Source organism: Heliangelus exortis, chromosome 2, assembly GCF_036169615.1.
Source record: "Heliangelus exortis chromosome 2, bHelExo1.hap1, whole genome shotgun sequence".
Taxonomy (NCBI): domain Eukaryota; kingdom Metazoa; phylum Chordata; class Aves; order Apodiformes; family Trochilidae; genus Heliangelus; species Heliangelus exortis.
The window spans coordinates 145299681-145321720 of NC_092423.1; the positions used below are offsets into that span (position 1 = coordinate 145299681).

Consider the following 22040-nt stretch of genomic DNA (forward strand, 5'->3'; position numbering starts at 1 on the left):
TACCTCCTAGCCAGGAGATAGAATAGGTAGACAGAATCATAGAATGGTTTGGGTTGGAAGGGACCTTAAGCATCATCAAGTTCAAATCCCACTACCATGGGCAGGGACACATCTCAACAGTCCACGTTGCTCGAGGCTCCATCCAACCTGGCCTTCAACACTTCAAGAAAGAGGACAGCCACAGCTTCCCTGGACAACATGATCCAGTGCCTTACCACCCTCATAGTAAAGAATTTCCTCCTAACATCTAATTTGAATCCCCCCTCTCCAAGTTTTAAACCATTGCACCTTGGCCTTTTGCTACACACCCATGCTTAATCACCTATGTTTAGTTGTTCAAAGATATTTAATCGTAATAGCACATTCGTTCTACATTTTGCCCAAAACATACCAAAAACTATTAAGTCCCAGCAATGCTGTCACACATCCAAAGACCTTCAGTCCAAACAGTCCAACAGAGAAATCCATCTCTGTCTTTCACACCTGTCCCACTGTGGAGCCAATGTCTCCTCACAATGTAAACAGTGTAATCAGTGCACAACACAAACTCTCTGCTATAGGAGGAGGGGTGGAAAGGACTATAAAGATGGCTACTTTCACTTTTCATTTTCTTCATACCCTCTTATCCCCCTCTGCAAAGGCTTTAGCTTGATGGCATTGGGGTATGCTTTGTTATGCATATTAGTGAAAAAAAATGCAGACTGCACTGCTATGAACAAGTACGAGCCACTCTGTGCTCCAGGATCAATGTCTGGATTAGTATGTCTCTTGTGGGAGGAGATGTTATTGGGAAGATCACAGGACACTTGATGAAAAAAAATTCCCAAACACATTTACATTTAGAACATATCCTTTGCATTAGGGTGCCATAAAGCAAAATTTTTCACTTCTATCAAAAAAAAACCTGCTTGCATATATTAGTTACATTTGATACTTGCACTGTTCAGATTTAAAATAAAACTATTTATTAAACAGTGTTTTACCACCTTAAAAGTAGTTTATTTTTCCCTTGAATCAAGGCAAAATTTCTCAGGTTTCAAGCTGTGCATGTGGCCTCTCATCTGACTGTCAGGCCCAATGAAGAAGAAGATGGATGAATCTTCTCTTTGTTCTTTAATCGAGTACTTGGAGATGGAAGTAACACGCTCCCCCCCGTCCCAAATCTTCTCCATACTGAGCAAGATCATTTTTTCTTGGCTTTCCCTTGTACATCACATAGTCTCTCTAGCCCCTGATCATGCCTTCTTATGGACTGAGTCCAGTAAGTCCATACATCTCTGGCAATGGGGAGCACAGAACTGGACACAGTACTCCAATGTGTCTCACCAGTGATGAGGAGAGGGGAAGGATCACCTCCCTCAAACTGCTGGCAATGGTTGTTTTCATCATAAAGATGACTTCTAAAATCAAGAAACTTAACAGTGCCAACTTCTTCCTATCATGAAGGAAGCTTAGGACAAGTGACCACGTGTTCTGCACACACAGTCCAGAGCACTGAGAACCACAATTGACAACCCAAATTGCTCTTGCATCGCTGTTCTTTGTAATGTAAACCTTCTTCCAGTTACAGTAAGATATAGTTGATATAACTGTGTGCACAGAGGTATAAAAAGATTGCTCCCACACCTCCTTCCTCTTTCTGTCCCCTCTCTGGGAGGAATAACTGTGCCTAAGAAAACTGCTAAGCTTTGAGAATATTATAGCATGGGGTAAGCAGCACTGCAGATTCACAGTTCAAGGCAGTGCCAAACAAGCACAGTCCAGGACGTGCCACGTGTGAGTAAGAGGCCAAATCATTAAGCTGAAGCATTTTTATGAAACTCCATTAAATGGCAAATGACTTGAAACCCTGTTGTTTAATGGGAATATCTATCCTGATTTGAAAAACACATTTTGTCAAGGTGGAAAGTGAGTGTGGTAGAAAAAGACACCAGGCTCCTAAACTTGTGCTTCAGTGACATAGACATTACTGCTCACCGGACTGTTTCTTCTGAAAGTTGCCATAGGATGCAGAATAGGACATAGAGTAATTCTTAAACCCGCCTCAGGGTTTAAGCAAATGTGGACTAAGGTCTGTGCATCCTCATCTGCAGAGACCCCAGCAGGGCAGGCATCTGTCAGATAATGCCTTTATAAACTGCTGCAGCTAAATCAGCTTATCCATTACTCTCCAGTAAACTGAGAAATGTCAAGAAATATCTTCATTTGCAGATTGCAAACCTTCCCCATTCACTATTTCAATTGCATGTTCTTCAGAGCATTTATTTAGGTGGTCCTGTGTTATATAGCCTGAAGCAGGGATTCAGACTACAATACTAACAAATCAAGTTCAGTAATTAACAGCTTTTCCTTCATCCACAAAGTGGGTCACCTTGTTGAGAAGATGAGGTTATAAAAGTAGGCCTTGCCTTTCATTAACCCATGCTGCCTGTTCACCTGTTCCCAGGTTCTGTTCCCCATGTCTGTCTTCCAGCTTCAGGGGCTGGGTACTTGGAGAACAATCCATTTTACCACGAAAGACTGAGGCAAAAAAGGAATAAAGTACCTCAGCTTTTTCCTCATCCTTCTTCAGTGTGTTTCCCCCTGCATCAAATAAAGCATGGAGACCCTCTTTAGCTCTCCTTTTTTAGTGCTCATCTGCCCAGAAAAATGTGTTGTCTTTTATGGCAGTAGCAAGATTAAGTTCCAATTGGACTTTGGCCCTTCTTATTTTCTCCCTGCATAGCCTCACAACATTTTTGTAGTTTTCCTGAGCCACCTGTCTCTTCTTCCAAAGGCCATAAACTTTTTTTTTCTGAGTTCTAGCCAAAGCTCTGTTCAGCCAGTCTTCTTCCCTGCTGGCTCATCTTTTGGCACATGGGGATGCTCTGCTCCTGCACATTTAAGATTTCTTCTTTCTTGAAGCATGCCCAGCCTTCCTGGACTCCTTTGCCCTTCAGGGCTGCCTCCCAAGGGTCTGTGTCAACCAGTCTTCAAAACAGTCCAAATCTACCCTCTAGAAGTCCAGTTTTGCAGTTCTGCTGAGCTCCCTCCTTACTTCTCCAAGTAAACCTACCTTTTCATCATCACCATGCCTAAGATGGCTTCAAATCATCAGATCACCCACAAGTCCTCCTCTGTTTGCAAGCAAGTGGGGAACTATCCCTTGTTGGCTCCCTCACCAGCTGTGTCAGGAAGTGATCTTCCACACACTCTAGGAACCTCCAAGATTGTTTCCTCTTCACTGTGTTGTATTTGCAACAGACACTTGGTTAGGTTGAGCTTTGCCATTTATCAGAGCAGCTCCTCTCCTTGGGCATGTCCCACAGCTGTGCTCATTGCTGCCTTCCATATTGGTGGGAGAGCAGAGCATTCAGGACCCAGGGTGTTCCCATCAGAGCTCCATCTGGGAAGCTGCATCAATTGTGATGGGTGCAGAGCTCAGAGAAACCTCTATGGGTGGACACCAGAGGGTAAAGCTTTGGCCGTATTGCATCACCCTTTCTGCACACCCTTTTGCGTAGACTGAAGCTGCTTGTATGGGTGACAGATTTTGTCAGCTTGTTGAGTGAGCTGTGGGCTCCTGGCAGGTCTGTCCACTGCCCTGAAGTTTCCCTGGTTCAGGAAACTCCCCTGGGCACCGTGTGAGAGCACTCTGCTGCCAATCATGCCAGAACCAGAGCTGCTTGCCTCAACAACTCAGTACATTTAAAACACTTTCTTAAGAAAATTCCTTACTTCTCAGTGAAATTCCTGTTCCTAATTGTCAGGTGAGCACCTAAGTGTACACATTATATCAAAAAGGATTAATCACTTAAGGTATGTCTGCAGGGTTTGAGGAAGAATCATTAATATATAGCCTTAATTTCTCCATTTCTCAGCTTACTGACAAATGATTACATAGAGAAACCTAGTAAAATGCCAGATAAAATCAACTGCTTAATGCTTTGGAAATGTAGATGCTTCAGCCCAATTTGATCATGTTCTACAAAGATAGATCCCAACACTGTCCCTTGTTCATCAGTCCTCTAAGATGTTCTTCCAGATTTACCCAGTCACATAAAATAACCCACAAAATCGACATGGAAAAACATAACCATTCTTGACAATATCCCTGATGTATATATTTAAATAAATCAGCCATTTAAATTAATAGCTTTCCTGTGTAATGTTATTTTCATTCAACAGATTTCTTCTATAATTAGTGTATTACTTTGTAAATGTACTTTTCCTTTTTAACAAGAGAAAGGAAAAGAATATCCACTTCCAATATAGCAAATCCATCTAAGATCTAAAGGTACTAATTGGACTTTGTGCTTTGCAGTATACACTGAGTTGCTTGTATTTTTTTTTTTGTATTAAATTCATAAGGTATTTTAGCTGTGAGCAATATTCAGCAGTACTAACAGTTTGTAAGTGTGACTTTTTATATTTAATCTAATTTGACACATCATTTCACAATCCAGATTCACATTCAAATTGCTTGTCAAGAATTTTAAGATACTAGAAAGCCACTCCAGACTAAATAGACAAGTTTTGCAGTCTCCAGCCACATTAATTAGCACACAGAACTAACCTACCTTGTCTGCTTCTGGTGAAGATCTAAAGAACTGCTTCAAACAAAGGGAAAAAGCTCAGCATCCCAACATGAATGCAGTTTCCAAAAGCACAGCAGCTGCCTATTTGCCTTTTGGTCACCAAACATAAATTTTGTTTTAGGTTCAAACTCACTGACGAAGAAGGTTCTTCATTGCTACTTTGAAATGGTTTTCTAGGATAGAATTCCCATTATTTGGTAATTGGATTTGAAATTATCATTATAGCCTGAGTTGATATATTAGCGTTTACATTTCCTATTTTTTTTTTTTTCAGAAAAGAAAAAGGAACAAAAGAAAACAGTTTCTGATAATTAAGGGTATGACTGAAGAATATGAGCAGAAAAATATTCTTTCGCAAGTGTAGGAACACAAATAACTAAAAGATATTTTTAGTTTAAAATTAAAGAATACAAAAACAAAGCAGGAAGGGAACTAGGAGTTTTAACATGCAGCTTATACTATGTCAATTATGTTTGTTAAATATTTCACAAACATTTATACCAGCAATCAACAAAACAATAAAACCTTCATAATTCATGGAGGTCTTTGCATCAGCATCCCAACATTCGTATGGGAAACCAATCTCCTGAACAGGACAGTTGATTGCTGCCCAGAGGATGATGCAAGTCTCCATTGCAAGGGTCTTTACAGTGATCTTCAGCTGGATCAGATAAGACTTCCTTAACTTTTTCTGCTGAATTTGTAGACCAGCCTATGGTCCTGTGTGACCACTCCAGCACATGCATCATCCGTTGTTATCGAGTATCTTGAACTACTACGAAACATCTCAAATAACTGTTCATGAAAGACTCTTCTAGAAAGATCTCTGCAGGGATACTTCTTGTTGACCACACAACAGTCTTATCTGTGTTCAGTTTGGTCACTTCTGTATCTGGAACCCTCCACAAGAATTTCTGGGACAGTCAGACTGAGCACTCAGGATGTTTCCCACTTTAGCAAGGCACACAAGCTGCACTGCTAAGCTTCTCTAGGAGCTGCTTGGAGGAATACCTGGGTCTGATCAAAATTCCCATCCAGAAATGTTCTACAGTGATGAGTTAATGCTGCTAGTAACTGTTGCCACCTTCTCCAAGGTTGATCCATTGTCTCATCCACATAGGAGACAAACACCTAAGTGCACCAGGTGTCAACAGAGTCACAACCCTGACACCTTACTGTTCTATTAACTATAGGATTAACTTGAACTTCATATTTGTAACACACTTATCACTTAAATTCAGAGCTCTTGCCACAGATGATAAAATACTTTATTTTACAGAAGCTGACCAATGCTTTCAGAAGCATAATTTCCGAAAGATTCTTACGACTTATATTACAGTTCAGTCTGAGACCCCCATAAAAACAGATGGTCTGCTATATATCTAGCTTTTCGCAGAGAAAAAAGGCAAACACAAATGTAATAAATGGCTAAAATTATTTTTTCATTTCTCCAGACCTTTGTTATTCTCCCTCCTTTAATCCTGTTTTGTACATCTTGCTGGGAAACCACTAGTAGGCCCACAGATGTTCCCTTTTCACATGAAGAGACACACAGAACTGCATGTTGAGGGAGAGATGATATTTACCTGTTAATCAAATTAATGTTGTGAATGTAAAATCTACAGCTTGAGCAAAGGGCACCAGTGGTGAGAGAAGGGCAAGTTCTTACACTCTTTACTGGAACTGATTGCATGTTAGAAATTATTTTTGTCTTTAAGATTGTGATCATGTAGATATGCTAAACTGAACTCCAAGAAAATCAAAGAGGTAGAGAATTTCTTCTTCTAGACCTCAAGGCAGTTCCTGTGGCAGAAATGACATGAAATCCAAAGGGGAAGAAAAAGAGCCTTGGTGGTTTGAAATTAAGTACTTTCAATGAGAATGTTGCATGAGAAAAAAAGCAACAGAAAAATCATGCAATTGGATTGACTAAGAGTATATTTATAAATATATATGGTTCATATAAAAAAAAATCTGTATGTATACACACACGTGTGTATTGATTTACTTATATGTATTTACATTTCCATTAATCTATGGAAAAAGCACAAACCAAAACAACTCTCCCTCATTAATTCACTCATCAATAGGAAGCAATCTCTAGATCCCTGGTGCCAGCCAGTGAAAATAATCATTGTTAAATCTGATACCATACAAGAGTTCAAAGACATAAAAGTCCACAGAGGCCAACTTGTGGATGCCACTCTGATCCTTCTTAGCCTGGCTCCCTCAGCAAACACTGAATATTCCATCATACTGTCTATAAATGTGTCACTCTGCCAGTGTTCTCAGCAGTTTTTCTGATTGGTGGCTCCACTTAGCCTTCTGTGAGAGATCAAAAAGGTCCCCAAGACATCAAATACCTAATGGTGAAGATTGGCAGCCAAGAAAAACAATTTGAAATATTTGGCTAATAGAAAGGCTGTCAGCTAAATATAACAGGCATGGTACACAAACCTTGATCCTATCTGGTGGAACACAAAACACCTCTGGGTTCTCCAGATTTCGGCAGCACATCTGTGAACACAGAACTTCCTCCAGGAATGAGTGACAACCACATTACCCACCTCCTAGAAACCTCATTCCTCTAATATCCACTAGCAGGAAGACAAAATGCTTCTGGCAGAAACAGTCATGGAAAACTGAGAAAATTAAATGTCTTTCATCAAATAAAGTGAAATCTAGGACCAAGCATGTAAGAAAAACAGAGACATAGGACAAAGATGCACTTGGATGTGCATATTCTCTCAACTTAATAAAATGCCTTGCTTGTAATGATTTACTAGTCTGCTTTATGATATGGTAGTTCATTACCCAAACCTCTAAAATGAAAGAATAATAAAATAACTTTAATATATTTATCTTTAATTTATATGACACTAGTAACACAATTAAAATTGTCAATAAAGGACAAAATTTAGAAAGACATTAATAATATATGGAACTATTTATGCTTTGCCTCTCACTAAATCTGTTCTGTAAGAAAATGTAGGTTGATATTTCACAAATACAAGATACAATTTGACATTTATATAAATGTCATAGTATTAAAATGTGTTGGAGTTACTTTGTCAAAACTACTAGGATGATAATGCCATAGAAAAAATATCTGAGTCTGAAGTCAGGTTTAGTGATAATTTCAACTTTGAAAAAAATCAGTAGGAAGAAAGTGTTTGTCTTATGACCCTTAAAAAACAGGAACCATCAGGCTTGAAAAAGAGTCATCCTCTAAACAAGTAGAAGAGAATTATCCTGGTCATCTCTAATGGTTGTGTCTCAGGGTTGCAATATTACAAGTTACTGTTAAAAACACATGGTGTCTATTACTTAATTACAAGTGGCTAAGAAAGAAGTGGCAAAGGAAGCATTTGATAAGAAAATTAAATAGAATAATAAGAATAAGAATAGGAATAATTAAATATAAGAAAATTAGAAAAACTTTCTTGTGAAATGAAAATGCCTCACAGGTCACACTGATTTCCCCTATATTTCTAACAAAGTTCCAAGTGTCTCATGTTGACACTCTTAGAAGAAAACATGATTTTTCATTTCCTTTTTTGTCAAGATTATGTTCCAAGTTTCTTTTTAGGGAACATTTGACATCTTTTTTTCTCATTTATATTCAACAGACATGAAGCCAAATACTCAAATCTCCTCAGCTTGTTTGAAGTCTGTTTCCCATATTACTTTGAAAACTGAGCCTAGGTTCTGGAGGTTAAGGTACCTCTAATTTATCATCACAAGTGTCTACAATCATGATGGCTCTTCTTGTAAAAGCACACATAATTCTATGGAAGTCTTTAAATAATTCTGAGAATGATGAATAAGAAGAGAAAGTTTCCCTTTCTTCCACCTGATCTCTAGGATTATACCTCACCATAGAGAAAATTAAAGGCATAAAAACATTTCATTAGCAGTAAATTAAGGGCTGGGGAATACATCTCATGGAAGTTGGAGGAGGTGACTGACATCTTCAAAGATGAGCACTGAATCATCTGGAAAAAGAGAAGTCGTATGCTTTGCCTTCCTTCTGCTGAATATATATATATTTTCACATATATAAGAAAATGACACATTTTAGTCCATATCTTCATCTTGTTACTAATAAGAATCTGTGCAGGGAACTTTCACAAAGCACACTAAAGTATCTTTAGGATCATAATATTATAGAATTGTTTGGTTGGAAAAGACCTTCAAAATTATTAAGTCCAGCTGTTAACCTAGCACTGCCAAGTCCACCACTAAACCATGACCCAGAGCACCACATCTACACATCTTCTAAATACCTCCAGAAATTGTGACTTCTTCACTTCCCAATGCCCAAAACATCTTTCAGTGAAGAAATTTTTCCTAATATTGAATCTAAACCTCCCCTGGTGCAACTTGAGGCCATTTCCTCTTGTTTTATCACTTCTTAGTTTGGAGAAGAGACCAAAACCTTTTCCTCATGAGACTTGTGCTCTAGACCCTTCACCAGCTTCACTCCTCTTCTCTGGACATGCTCCAGCATCTCAATGTCCTTCTTGCAGTGAAGGGTCCAAAACTAAACAGTGGATTCCAGGTCCATCCTCACCAGTGCTGAGTTCAGGGGCTAACAATCCCTACCCTGCTGGACAAACTATTGGTGATAAAAGCCAGGCTGCTCTTAGCCTTCTTGGCCACCTGGGCACTCTGTTAGAGCTGCTGATAGATGATGGAAAGTGGCTTGGTAAGTATGTCTGCTGGCTACCAAAGTACCTTTGGGTGGATGCCATCTGACCCCATAGACTTGTCTGTGTCTACGATTGTGCAGCAGATCATTAACCCTTTCCCCTTGGATTATGGGGGCTTTGTTCTGGTCCCCATCCCTGTCTTGCAGCTCAGAGAAAGCTCTCTTTGGCTAAGAGATGATACACCAAGACTGAGTAATTATCTTAGGGGAAAAACCAGTGGTTGCTTTTCAAAATGTTGGGAAAGAAATTGTTTCTGGAAAAAAAACAAGTACCATCTTATATGTATAAATAGACATATAGGTATATAAAGCTGGTCTTTATATGTAATTTTAAATTTCATTTTCTAAAATACACACAAACACATGGTGTAAATTCTGACTACATAAAAAAAATCACGTGGTGGAGACATCAAATAAGGGCCTTAGAACATTGCCTTCTCTGATTAAAAAGAGTCCATGCTGCTTACTCACAGATAAGAAAAGCAAAACCACTCCTATTGAGGTGGTGAAACAAGAACCCCTGAGCTGAAGAGCTCCCTTGTTATTGCACATCACTGCAGGCACAAGGCATAAATCCAGTCAAGTTATAGAAGGACACTTGTTACCTTTTTTTTGCCTCTGCCACCCAAAAGTACACACTCAGACATACAGGAGTAATGTAATTTTATTGGTGTAATGGTGTAATGTAATTTTACTATTTTTACCACATTCAGAGAAACTGAAAATACAAAAACGTTTTGATTCAACTTCTATACATAGCATCAGAGACTGATACATTCAGCTGCTGCTCTGGCAGGGATGTAGATGGCTTTATGGCTAAGTAAACATGCAGGTGAGCAGCTGGAGGAGGAATTTTGCTCTTTGCATCAATGCCGTGTACTGTCTGATACTAAAACCAGGAATAAATAAATAAACAAGTAAGCACCTCCCAGACTTTTATAGCACCTGAAGAGTTTTGTCTTTAAAAGTTTGCAACTAATGACATAGGCAGCAATGATCAAAGCTCTAACACATATCCCAGTTTGCTCACATAGGAACAGTGAGATTATGTCCAGCAAAATTTTTGCATTTGAATTGCAAACAGTTCCAACTCAGCAACTGCCACAGCAATTTTAAAATCTGAGAACAGTAAACAGTATAGGATGCAGAGAGGATGTCTGTATGAAAAATATATTCAGTTTCCCATAAAAGTGGTGGACTGAACACAGCAATTACATCTTTTTATAAATTTTATAATTTGCTGGGCACAGAGTGGTTGGAAAGCAGCCAGACAGAGAGGGACCTGGGAGTCTGGATTGACAGGAAGCTGAACAGGAGCCAGCAGTGTGCCCAGGTGGCCAAGAAGGCCAATGGCATCCTGGCCTGGATCAGGAACAGCGTGGCCAGCAGGTCCAGGGAAGGGATTCTGCCCCTGTACTCAGCCCTGGTGAGGCCACAGCTTGAGTCCTGTGTCCAGTTCTGGGCCCCTCAGTTCAGGAAGGAGATTGAGGTGCTGGAGCAGGTCCAGAGGAGGCAACTGGGCTGGTGAAGGGACTTGAGCACAGATCCTATGAGGAGAGGCTGAGGGAGCTGGGGGTGTTCAGGCTGGAGAAGAGGAGGCTCAGAGGAGACCTCATCACTCTCTACAACTCCCTGAAAGGAGGTTGGAGCCAGGGGGGGGTTGGTCTCTTTTCCCAGGCAACTCTCAGCAAGACAAGAGGGCACAAGAGGTCTCAAGTTGTGCCGGGGGAGGTTTAGGTTGGACATTAGAAAGAATTTCTTTACTGAGAGGTTGATCAGACACTGGAATGGGCTGCCCGGGGAAGTGGTGGATTCTCCATCCCTGGGGATATTTAAAAAGAGACTGGATGTGGCACTCAGTGCCATGGGCTGGGAACTGCAGTGGGAGTGGATCAAGGGTTGGACTTGATGATCTCTGAGGTCCCTTCCAACCCAGCCAATTCTATGATTCTATGATCTTCCCTTCCTATCTCTGACCTCAGTTTTTGGGGTCTCCTACTTGTTAGGAAAATGGCACATATCTACTGTCTTGCAACATGGAAAGGTGACTGCAAGAAACCAAGAAGGCTTGCAAATTATTTTATTAGAAGGGGCATAGGGACATGAACCTTTTGGGATTTGTGATACATTTTCATTCTGCTTATGAACATTTCTTTTATTAATTGCACCATTTGCTTTTCAGAATATTTCTGCAGGTGGTCAAGATCACTTTGATTCCTGTCATTCTACACCCACTTAGTTTCTGAAATAACTCTTACAATAGGTATTATCTGAAAATATTTTATCAGCAGGTTATTTTAGTTCCTGATCACACAGTCTCATAGGAGAGGAAGGATATGGCACCAACCATGCCCACCTAAATCTATTTAAGAGCTTTGCCCAGAATCCAGTGTGAAGATGTCTATAATCAGACAAGGTGCTACATGCTGGTTAATGAACTTTGTCCTCGCAAATGGGAATAAAAATTAGAACAATCATAACTATTTTTGTTCTGTTCCTCAGCTTGGTAAATTTAAACATTAGTAACTGTCAAACAATGGCTAAAGAGGAAATACTTAGTTGTCTTTTGGCAGAGACAAATTACTTCAGCCCCTATGGCTCGTTTTTTTAAGTAGTTTGACATTTCATTTCTAAGGCAGATTTTTTATTTGATTGTTTTCTTCAGTCTGTCACACAGCCACAGTGTTACCAAGGACCAAGTAGGTTCCTATGAGTCATATGCAGGTGGGAAGAAATCATGTCTCTGTTGATAGCACTATTATTTTTTATTGTTATTTGCAAATGTTCTTGCATATCACCCTCTTTCTACTTTGTTCAAAATTGACTTCTTATTTTTCCCCAAAGATGCAAGCAAAATATGTTGATTTGTTTAGGCTCTGTCAAGATGAATCAGAACAGAAGTCCAACAAGCCTTGTGTTTTGTAACCAAATTCAAAGTATCAAATATTGATAAGCTAGAGGTAAACCAAAAAAAAAAAAAAAAAAAAAAAAAAAAAAAAAGTCAAACCACAACAGTGGCAAATCCTACAAAGACTGCTATGAAACACCCTCCAGTAATGTGTTGTGCCAGCTGTCTTAGGTTCCATAAAAATGGAGAAGAATATTCTTACTGGTTCTAAATATTTTTTTCCAGGTTATCTGAATTTTGTCCACTACTTTATTGAGAGAAATAAAAACAGATCTTTTGCAAGATCCTTCTCTAGGGTTTGTTGTAAAATTAAGTAAGACAAGACAATCTCCATTATTTCTCCTTTATTTTGCTGAAGATAATTCTGTGGCACAGAGAGTTCCATCGCCCAAATAATTCAAGATTCAAGAGTGACTTTATAGGGTCCACTCATTTATTTTTCCTTTTTTTTTTCTGGTATATTACTTTATTTTAACCAGTCACACCCCAAAATAATCATGTACAGCTCTAGTTACAGGCATCTTTCTTCTCGGAACCCATCTGCATGCGAAATGCTCCACTTTGGCCTAGGTGCTCTAAAGCTGCTGTTTTCTTTGATGAAGGGGAACGTGCTTTCTGTGCCTTTTGATGCCAGAAAATGGCTCAATGTCTAATACTGTTGTTATGCTACATTCTTGAATTCACTTATGACACTCTCAGGCAATGAATCATTTATAGCTCTTTCACATGCATGCAAACATACAGTGAATTACAAAGCCAATTATAAAACCATGTAAAGGTCTTATTACATTTATCACTTCACAAATCCACAATTTCTATCTGAACAACAAAACAGAATTAATGGCTAATCAGAAACTTTCCTGGTCATGTTATTTTAAAACAATTATATTAATTTTCTATGATTTACTGCAACAAAATGGGTAAATTTTGAATAGCTGGACTGTATAAATTTGCATAAGTATTACATTTTCACAGGTTCATTTTCCTAGTCCAGTAGATACCTCCTGTATTATTCATAATACATATTCCAGCCCTCAAGTAATCTACATTCAAAGACAATTAAATTTCATGAGCCATGAGTAGTTTACCATTTATTCTACCTGCCATAATTTTATGATTTTTAATAAAATACTTCTAGTGAGTTCAGTAGAGGAGAAAGAGGGTTTGACTGGCAGCACTGGAGAGTCAAACTGTATTAGTTTATGAAAGAAACACAACATGTAGAGAAGAAACAGTGCTTTACTGCCTCCAGAAACATGACTTAGCACTGTTTTAGAGCTATCCCTCTGTCCTGATCAGGCTTTTACCATTGCCTCTCCTCAGCCAGCTCTGTCTACCAATGCCAGGTAGACCTAATTCCAATAGAGATGTTGCAGATTCCTTCAAGACCTAACAAAAACCTGTGAGGAGACAATGACTTTTGGTTTGAGTCACCAAAGAGACATATAGTGCCTTCAAGTGACTTTATGGCTTTCTCTTGCACATGGAAAAAGTTTGGGTACATCTTGGGATACCTTATTGCAGCCTTCAATACTTAAAGGGGGATTATAAGAAAGATTGGGATAGAATTTTTAATAGGAACTGTAGGGACAGGACAAGGGGGAATGGTTCTGAACTAAAAGAGGAGAGAGACTAGCTATAAGGAAGAAATTTTTTTATTATGAGTTTGATGGAACATTGGGGAGATTGCTCAGAGGGGTAGTAGATGCCACATACCTGAAAACACTCATGGTCAGGGTGGACAGGGCTCTGAGCAACCCAGTTTAGCTGAAGAAGTCCCTGCTCACAGCAGAGGGTAGGTCTCTTTCAACACAAAGTGTTGTGTGATTCTATGAACATGATGAGGAAGAGTGATGGGAATAGACTGTTGGCCTTCGCTGTCTCACTAAAAAACAGAGTTTATAGGTGAATCATACTGCAGCTCCTTCTTACTTCATGACAGACCCAGCTACTCTGGGATAATACAGAGAGTGAGTGCCCAGCAGTGTCTATGCACCAGACCCTATTCAAATACATACTATGAAGCTGGGAACAGGAAAGATAAATACTGCTATAAAGCCATACTTGATTTCTCAATGTTTATGCCAGTCAAATAAGTATTGTAAGCTCGGAAGTATCTGCCTGTGTCTAACTTCCCCTAAATAATTCCTTGTATGCAGATTCTCACCCAGATGCTCACTGCCTGAATACTCACACACCTTTCTTGGTTATGCAAAGAGCATTACCCAATTCTGCCCATATTTTTTTTTTCCAACTCATCAAAACATTCCAGTACAGACTCTTAAACTGTGTTTAAGTCAACTCAAATTCAGGATAAGTTATTTTTGTACTGAAGAGCTTCTAAATTTATTCTCATCTCGCTTCAAAGCTTAAAAAAATGCTCAGTCTTGGCTAAGCTTTTGTCTAATGTTATTCACTGCTGTCTGGAAATCACTTTGGAGAATTGTAACCCACTGACCCATCTCTATTCCCTTAGCTCTTTTTTTTTCTGTTTGTCAGACTGCTGAAACTTCCCTGATCCTCAGAGGACAGATCACTGCAGAAGGGGCAGCAGCCTCTGCACAAGCTGGTGTCACAGGGACTGCACTTCCAAGTGTTCCTCCCAAGCACTACACCAAAACTTGTAATTTATATTAACTATGAAACAGTTTTGTGGGTCATTATGACAGGCATGATAACTTTGAACAGGGGTAAAGGCCTTTGCTGGCACCTGAAGATTTGTATCAGCCAAGTAAGACAAAGTGGTTGGAAAAAGACAGAATTTCTTTCCTGATTCCCCAGACCCCAGGCTGCTGGCTGGGACACTTGCCAGTAGCAGAGGGTTAGTTTCCAGATGATGGATTTTGACTGTGCTGTTGTTGGCATCTGTGCTCCTGTTGGAAAGGCCATCAGCTCAGAAGCTATGAAACTTGATTAGGTCTCCTTTCAAGAATTCTCTCATCATCAGTCAGTAGAAATTATTGTCATGTTCTTCAGGGGATATGAAGGTAATTTTTCAACAAAGTAGTACTGGAAAAAAATGCTGAGAAGAAAAAAAACTGAATCCTGGAACACTCCATCAAAAGGCAAGCAGAAGCCAAGTCTACTTCCCAAAATGCAAAGTAGAAAGGCTGCTCCTGCTTCTTGTGTTCTCCCTTTCAAGGCAGAAACAAAGAAATATTTGTGCCAAGCCCCCTCCTATAAACTGCCTCATAAATCAGTGCTGAAATCTGTGGAAAGGGAAGACTTCAGTTGAAAGAATGTTGGTCAACTGAATGACTGTACCAACTGAATCAGTGGATTTCAATCTCAAAGTGAGAAATTGTTGGTTGGAGTTAAATTTAAGTTTCCAGTATATAACTGCAATAGTAGCTGTGTAATAGAAATAAATTCTCCCGCTCAGTCTAGTTTTTTCTACTTGCATTTACTATAAGTCATAAAAACCTTCATTTCAGTTATTCAGAAAAGTGATTGTTTTTTTTTCTCAGTGCTATGCAGAAAATCAAGGAGATCTGTAAAGAGAATGCAGTGGTCTTTTTCTTTCCAATACATAAGAACTGCAGAACAGAAAGCAAGAAAATAGGTATGAAAAGTGGAAATTCCTGTGCAAATTCTACTGATTTTAAAAATAAACCAGTAAGCAGTCCAAGATGAGCAATTTCCAAGGCTCTCCTTCAGAAGAACTACCCAACACTGTCCTGTCTGGAATCTCAAAAGAATCTCCAGATGATTTCATGGCATTTTCATTGAACACACACAATGAAAAGACTGCAAATCCCTTTCAACATATTTTTAGGGCTAATCCCAAATTAATCTCAGGTTTGATCTCTATCATAATGCAAATCATTGCCTTGCTGTACCTTGCGTATGCCAGATCAAAAAGTAAGAGCCACAGAAATTTGCCAATGATTAAAGAAACCAGTTCTTGTCACGTCATTAGTTACCATGTTTTCTGCTACAAGAAATCATTCAATTCTTCCTAAAGATCAGCCATTTATCTTCAGGCAACTGAAGATTAAAGACTTCATCAGTAATTATCACAAATGGTGCCATGAACACACTGATTAAAGATACTTGTCATTATACTTTATAAAAAAAGTGTATCAGCTCTCTTACTGTTTCAGGATAATTATGTGTTGGACATATGCTGGAGTCCCAGTCACAACTAATCACCATTTGCTTAAGCAAGAGACTGAAAGAATCCTGTTCCTCTAAAACCACCCATTCCAAATATATGGTAACACATGAAATGTGTTTTCATGCCACATGCACCAAAGCAGAGAGGCATGAGACAAATAGTTAAGTAACTACCCTGTAAAATTAACAATTCCAGCTCAAATTTTGATGTAAACTACCCTTCTGTCTGGATTACTCATAAGGAGTAATTATAAGTAAAACTGTTTTAAATATTATTTGGTTTTATTTTAATTTTTCCTCTAAAAGTTAAAATAATATTTACCTGTTATCTTACTACTCACGTTCTAATTTAACATAATCATATTCTTAACTATGTTTTCAGTTAAAAAAATCATCAAGCATTGTTTGTAAGGTATCCCCCTTGGTACACCATTAAGAAAAAGGAAAAAAAAAAAAGAAATCACAAAAAAAAACTTGGAAACTTCAGAACTCTCTAGACGTAACAGGTCCTTTGTTTTGTCTGTTTGTTTTTGTTTGTTTTTTTTTTCATTCTAGTAGGAGACAGAAAACCTTTATGAGTTTCAAAGGGAAAAAAGTAAACTACACACTACTCTTCCTTTAAAAGAACAGTGGAGTTTTAGTCTTTTGCCAAGTTCTAGTTATCTTGCATGGCTAACACTTTTTGTCCTTGCTGTGCCTTCCCATTAGCTTTGTCTGTCCCTCTCTGACTTTCTCATATAATTTTGTTCTGGGGACAGGACACAGCAGACACGCAGTAAAAACAGACAAAAAAAAAAAAAAAAGAAAACCAGGAATATGTACATTAAGGCTCCTATATCTAAAAAGGAATGAAGTTTGCAGCTATGTATTCCTCTTCTCCAGCTAAATTGGGGTTTCAGGGCATACAAAAATTCCCACAATGGATACTCCATGGGCTGTTCTCTGATGCACAACCTCCCTTTTTTTTGAAGAGCTGAAAAAGTGAAGTATTGTAGCTAAAGAGTCATTACTATACAGAAGACAAGAAGAATGTAACACAGGTGACTTCTGTGTGACATAAAAATATGGGCTTCAATATTGTTTTGATATTAGGCTGAACAGCCTAGGTTTTTCATATATTGCTGAAAACATAAAATATTAACAACCTGTAGAAAAGACCCCTTCCCACCAATGCAATTTTATTTGCATGACATTCCTTGTTCTTGTATTATTCCAGGCATAAACTTTGGGATATGTCAATGCTAAATGGAAAAACACTTCTTATGAAACACCACTGCCTTATTAATGGGAAGTCATATGATTAATCAATCTGGTTACTTAGAAATTAATTTATCTGCAGTGCAACAGCGATCCAAATGAAAATAAGATTACTGTGAATACATTTTATTCATAACCCCCAGTATGCCATTGACTCAACTTGGCTATAATACAGCAGACATGTGATGCACAGTGTTACAGAAACATTAACACAGTCTGACAATAGTGGATACATGAGAGATGTGAGATACAGGATAAGGCATAAAAGTCCTGAAGTTTAAGGGGACCATTCATTTTCCAGTTCTACAAGGAATGTTTTGCTTTTATTTTATTGTAAATGTAGAACCTGTAGATGTTTTTCAGAGTCCAGCTCTGAGATGCTGAGATCACTTGAAAGCATGAGTCACTTTGACTTTCAGATACAGAACTTGTAACATCTGAAACAGACCCCTGAACTTCTTTCCAGAGAAAAACAGCCTAGGAGACCCAAAGGGGAATTTCAGATTCCCCTGTGGGAAACCAATCACACACAGCTCAGAACCCTCTTCCATCCCACTAAGTCTCCCAGGCCTGCAGTATATATCATGGAGTCACAGAATTTTAGGGGTTGGAAGGGACCTTGAAATATCATTGAGTCCAATCCCCCCTGCTCACATATATGACCTATTTGGAACATATTGTTAATCTACTGTGATATATACTCCCTGTGAGTACAGGTTATGGGCTGAAGAGAGCTTGAGAAAGTATTCGCACATTTTCTTATTCTGTAGCTTGTCCTCTACTAGATTTTTGAGCACAAAATAATCTTTCTTCATATTTACCTGACATTCAGGTATTACAGTAAGAAATAGTTTTGTTATCTTAATTGCTCTTGAAAGGAAACGTGTAGCATAGATAGAAAATATTAGAGAGGGAAGGACTAAGGAATGGAGAAAAGGAAGACTGTTTTCTGCATAGATTGGGAAGATTGTGGAAAACTAAAAAAGAAATCACCATGGCTTAAATAGGATTAATTTTTATAACTATACAGCTAAGGCAGGAGATGAGGAAGCTGTCAGTGATGTTCAGAAGCCACTTGTGCTGAGCTGCACAACTACAATGCATGTGTACAGTCCAAAGCCACTGGCAATTAATGACTCTCTGCCCTGAGAAGTCAGAAGTGCAGAACAAGGAGCCTTCAGGATCTATCATTAAACAGCAACCCTTCAGCAGCCCAAATGCAAGAAGTAGCAAGAAGAACTGGTGATTGATATGGACCTTCCCTAGAAATGAAGGCAGTCACTTGCATTTTTAGTAAATAAAAAAAAAAAAACAAAACAACAAATCGACCACATAAACCAGAGAACTTCTATAGTCAATCTATAGGCCTAAAAAGAAAGTTATCTCTTTGAGGCACCCATGTTTTATGAGGAAAAAAGTAGTAAAATGGGATGTATGACCTAAAGATGATGTGTCAAATCGGGGTCCTCTACTTTGTATACAAGAGATGTCTGGAAAACATGATTCAGCAGTAGTAAGACCAGATTTCAGAAAAATTCTGGCTTTCCTGAAGGTTTAACACTGCTGCAAATCCAGTCACTATTCTACTAAAGCTATGTGTTCAAATCAGAGAACTGAATAATCAGATTCAGTTCCATAAAAAGAACATCAGAAAGGCTGTTGGCCAGGAGATGCATCTCAAGAGCTTAGGCCTAGAGACTTCTCAGATCCAGAAAAACAAAGGAATGTACATGAAAAGTAGAAGGATCCAAACTCAGAATTGCAGAGATGGAAACAAACAAACAAAAAACCACAAACCAGGATAGACCAACATTAACTGTTTCACAGAGTTTTACAACATAAAAAGGAACTAACCAAAGTCTCTTTAAAATCCAGTTTCCTGTGTCCTGCTGCCCAGAAAAGCTTTGCCTTAGAAGACAAGATATATTGATTGGTCTGGCCTAGGTTTAGCCAGGTGCATCCAATTAGAACAGCTTACAATGAGACACAGCAGTGTGCTATATCTTGAGTTAAGATATACAACAGCTGCTAATTTGGACATGCAGGAGGCAAGGTCCAACCAAATATTTATGTATGTGTGTGTGTATATGTATATATATATAAATATATATATATAAAGTGAGTAATGAAGTCTGCAGCTTTCATCTAATAAACAAGTAGGTTCTATTCTCATGCCCACTGATGGTGATTGCAAAATTCCCCGAACATGAACATGTCTATAATCTGGTTAAAGTTACATTTAAATAATATGTTTAAACAATCTGGAATGTAACCTACAAATTTCTAAAGGGAGATAAACTTGACCCAGTGTAAAGCCTTGCAGTACTGTAAGAAATAATATTACTCCACTTCTTTCAGTCCCTTATGACTTGATATAAACTCCCACATAAACCAGCAGTCTGTCACAAGGCCCTCACTTGAAGTTAGGTTTACTCCCACAGCAATTTCTTTGCTATGTCTGATTTATTTTTTTTTATTAAACCAGGAGAAATTGTCTTCGCTCATTATCATCCATCATGGCTAGTATAAGCAAAAAGGCCACCACAGTCTATTAAATTAAAATGCTCAGATAAAGAATAGATGTCATGACTGATAGAGGTTTCTGAAGTCAAGTTAAGCTAAGATACACATCTGAGCATGTGGAGGTGGGGTGCACAGCATTATATTTATGACTTCTTGGTGTGCAATGTTCTAATCACCTGCAGGGTAGAAAAGTGCTTAAAGCCAGTTCATGGTACAGAGCTTTCATTTTTGGTGTTTAACAGGTCACCTGCTAGGATAATAGTTATGCCAAAAACTTTTTTTTTTTTTTTTTTTTAATAAAAAACAAACACAAAAACACCAAGAGGAAGGAAGAAAAACCCTGTAATCTGAGCAGCTTAGTCAACAGAGATAGATAGATAGATAGATAGATAGATAGATAGATAGATAGATAGATAGATAGACAGATAGATAGAAAGCAGAGTTTGTATTGTAGCTAAGGAAAACCTTTGGGAAAGAAATAATAATTCCTAATCACAGCAGACTAAGATTTTCCATGGTCATGAAAAGGAAAAATGGGTGTGGAGAGTTAGATTTTGTATTTATCTTCTTACAACAGATTTGTTCAGAGAATAATGAAATGTAGGAACCACTCTCCTAAGAGGAGTGTGCTCTCTCTTGTGTGATGTACAGAGATGTACAGAGATTAGTCTGCAGAGACAGCTGAATCTGTTATTTAAATTTCTATGTGAATGTCTACCAGAGAGGCAGAGGTCGAGGTCAGTTTGTTTGCCAAAAGCATACAATGACCCAAGGGTTCAAATACCAGCCTCAAGCCAAACACCCTCTCAGCTCAAGTTGATTCCCTGGTACTTCTTCACCAGTTGCTCTGGGTTAGCATATTTTTAATATTTTTACAGAAGAGAACAAGTTTGACAGGAAAGGTTGAGGGAGGCTGAGCATGTTAATCAAAAACCTTGAATCAGGGTTTCCTAACAAGTTAATGATTCCAATACTCTGGGCTGAGTTTCTTGATCTGAGTAAATGTTTCTGACAAAAAACACTTTAAAGATAGCACTTTTTGTTTAAAAAGAAAAACCACACCAAAAACAACCCAATCCCAAAATCCCTCAATTAGTGATTATTTTACATATAACTCTGAACTAAAAATTTCACAGAAAAATCTCCTCTTCACCTACAGTGACTAATAAGAGTCAAAAACATATACTAACTGTGGGACCTGCTTTGAGTAAGGCAATGTAACATCTCATCACCAACACACACAATATTCAACACTCCAGACACAAACCCTTCCTTCACAACATCCCTAATAATGATTCAGGTCCTCTGCCTGTTGAACATAAGACATGATAACAAGGATCTTTTGATGAATAATTAATTTCATATTACATCATACCTGGTCAGGTGAACTTAAAAGTGTTGTTGGCAATCAAAAGTATATCCAAACATTTTGAAATGGTTCATATAGGTGGGGACTGAACACTCAGGAAGAGTCTATCTAAGTGCCAGGTGATTCATGCAGAAATGTTTCACGGGTTCTTCTTCCAAAAGAAAACCCAAAACCTTCTACTAGCAATACAAATCAGGACACAATCCTTCACAGATAATGTGAACACTCTGTGTGACCAAATGGAAGTATGAAATCATTTCTCACCCTCCTTACCTCTGAAGAAGTGGGTTTGCAGTAGCCAGCTCCAAACACAAGATTTTCCAATGTCATACTGGACTGGTCTGGTCCCGCCTCCAGGTTGCTTTTACCAAGCCATGAACCTTTCCCTGGACGAGCAAAACTAAAAGAAGAAAAATTTAGAAGAAAAATAATCAGAGCAGTAATGTCACAGAAGAGTCATTGTTCTTCCAGTGCTATTTCCTTCCTTAGAAAATGTCTGCTGTTCTGGTGGTGGTGTTTTTTGCTTTTATTTATTTCAAACTGACACTCTAAGCCCATGTTTTTCTTTTGAACCGAACA

At 38.5% G+C, this 22040-nt stretch overlaps 1 protein-coding gene across 1 annotated transcript in view; it reads right to left on the reverse strand.

Moving 5' to 3' along the window:
- FAM135B (family with sequence similarity 135 member B) overlaps positions 1-22040 on the reverse strand; it is a 178972-nt gene that overhangs the window by 25469 nt on the left and 131463 nt on the right. The window contains exon 7 of the mRNA XM_071738441.1: positions 21735-21861. Within this exon, the coding sequence (XP_071594542.1) occupies positions 21735-21861 (127 nt within the window). The remainder of the gene's footprint in view (positions 1-21734; positions 21862-22040) is intronic.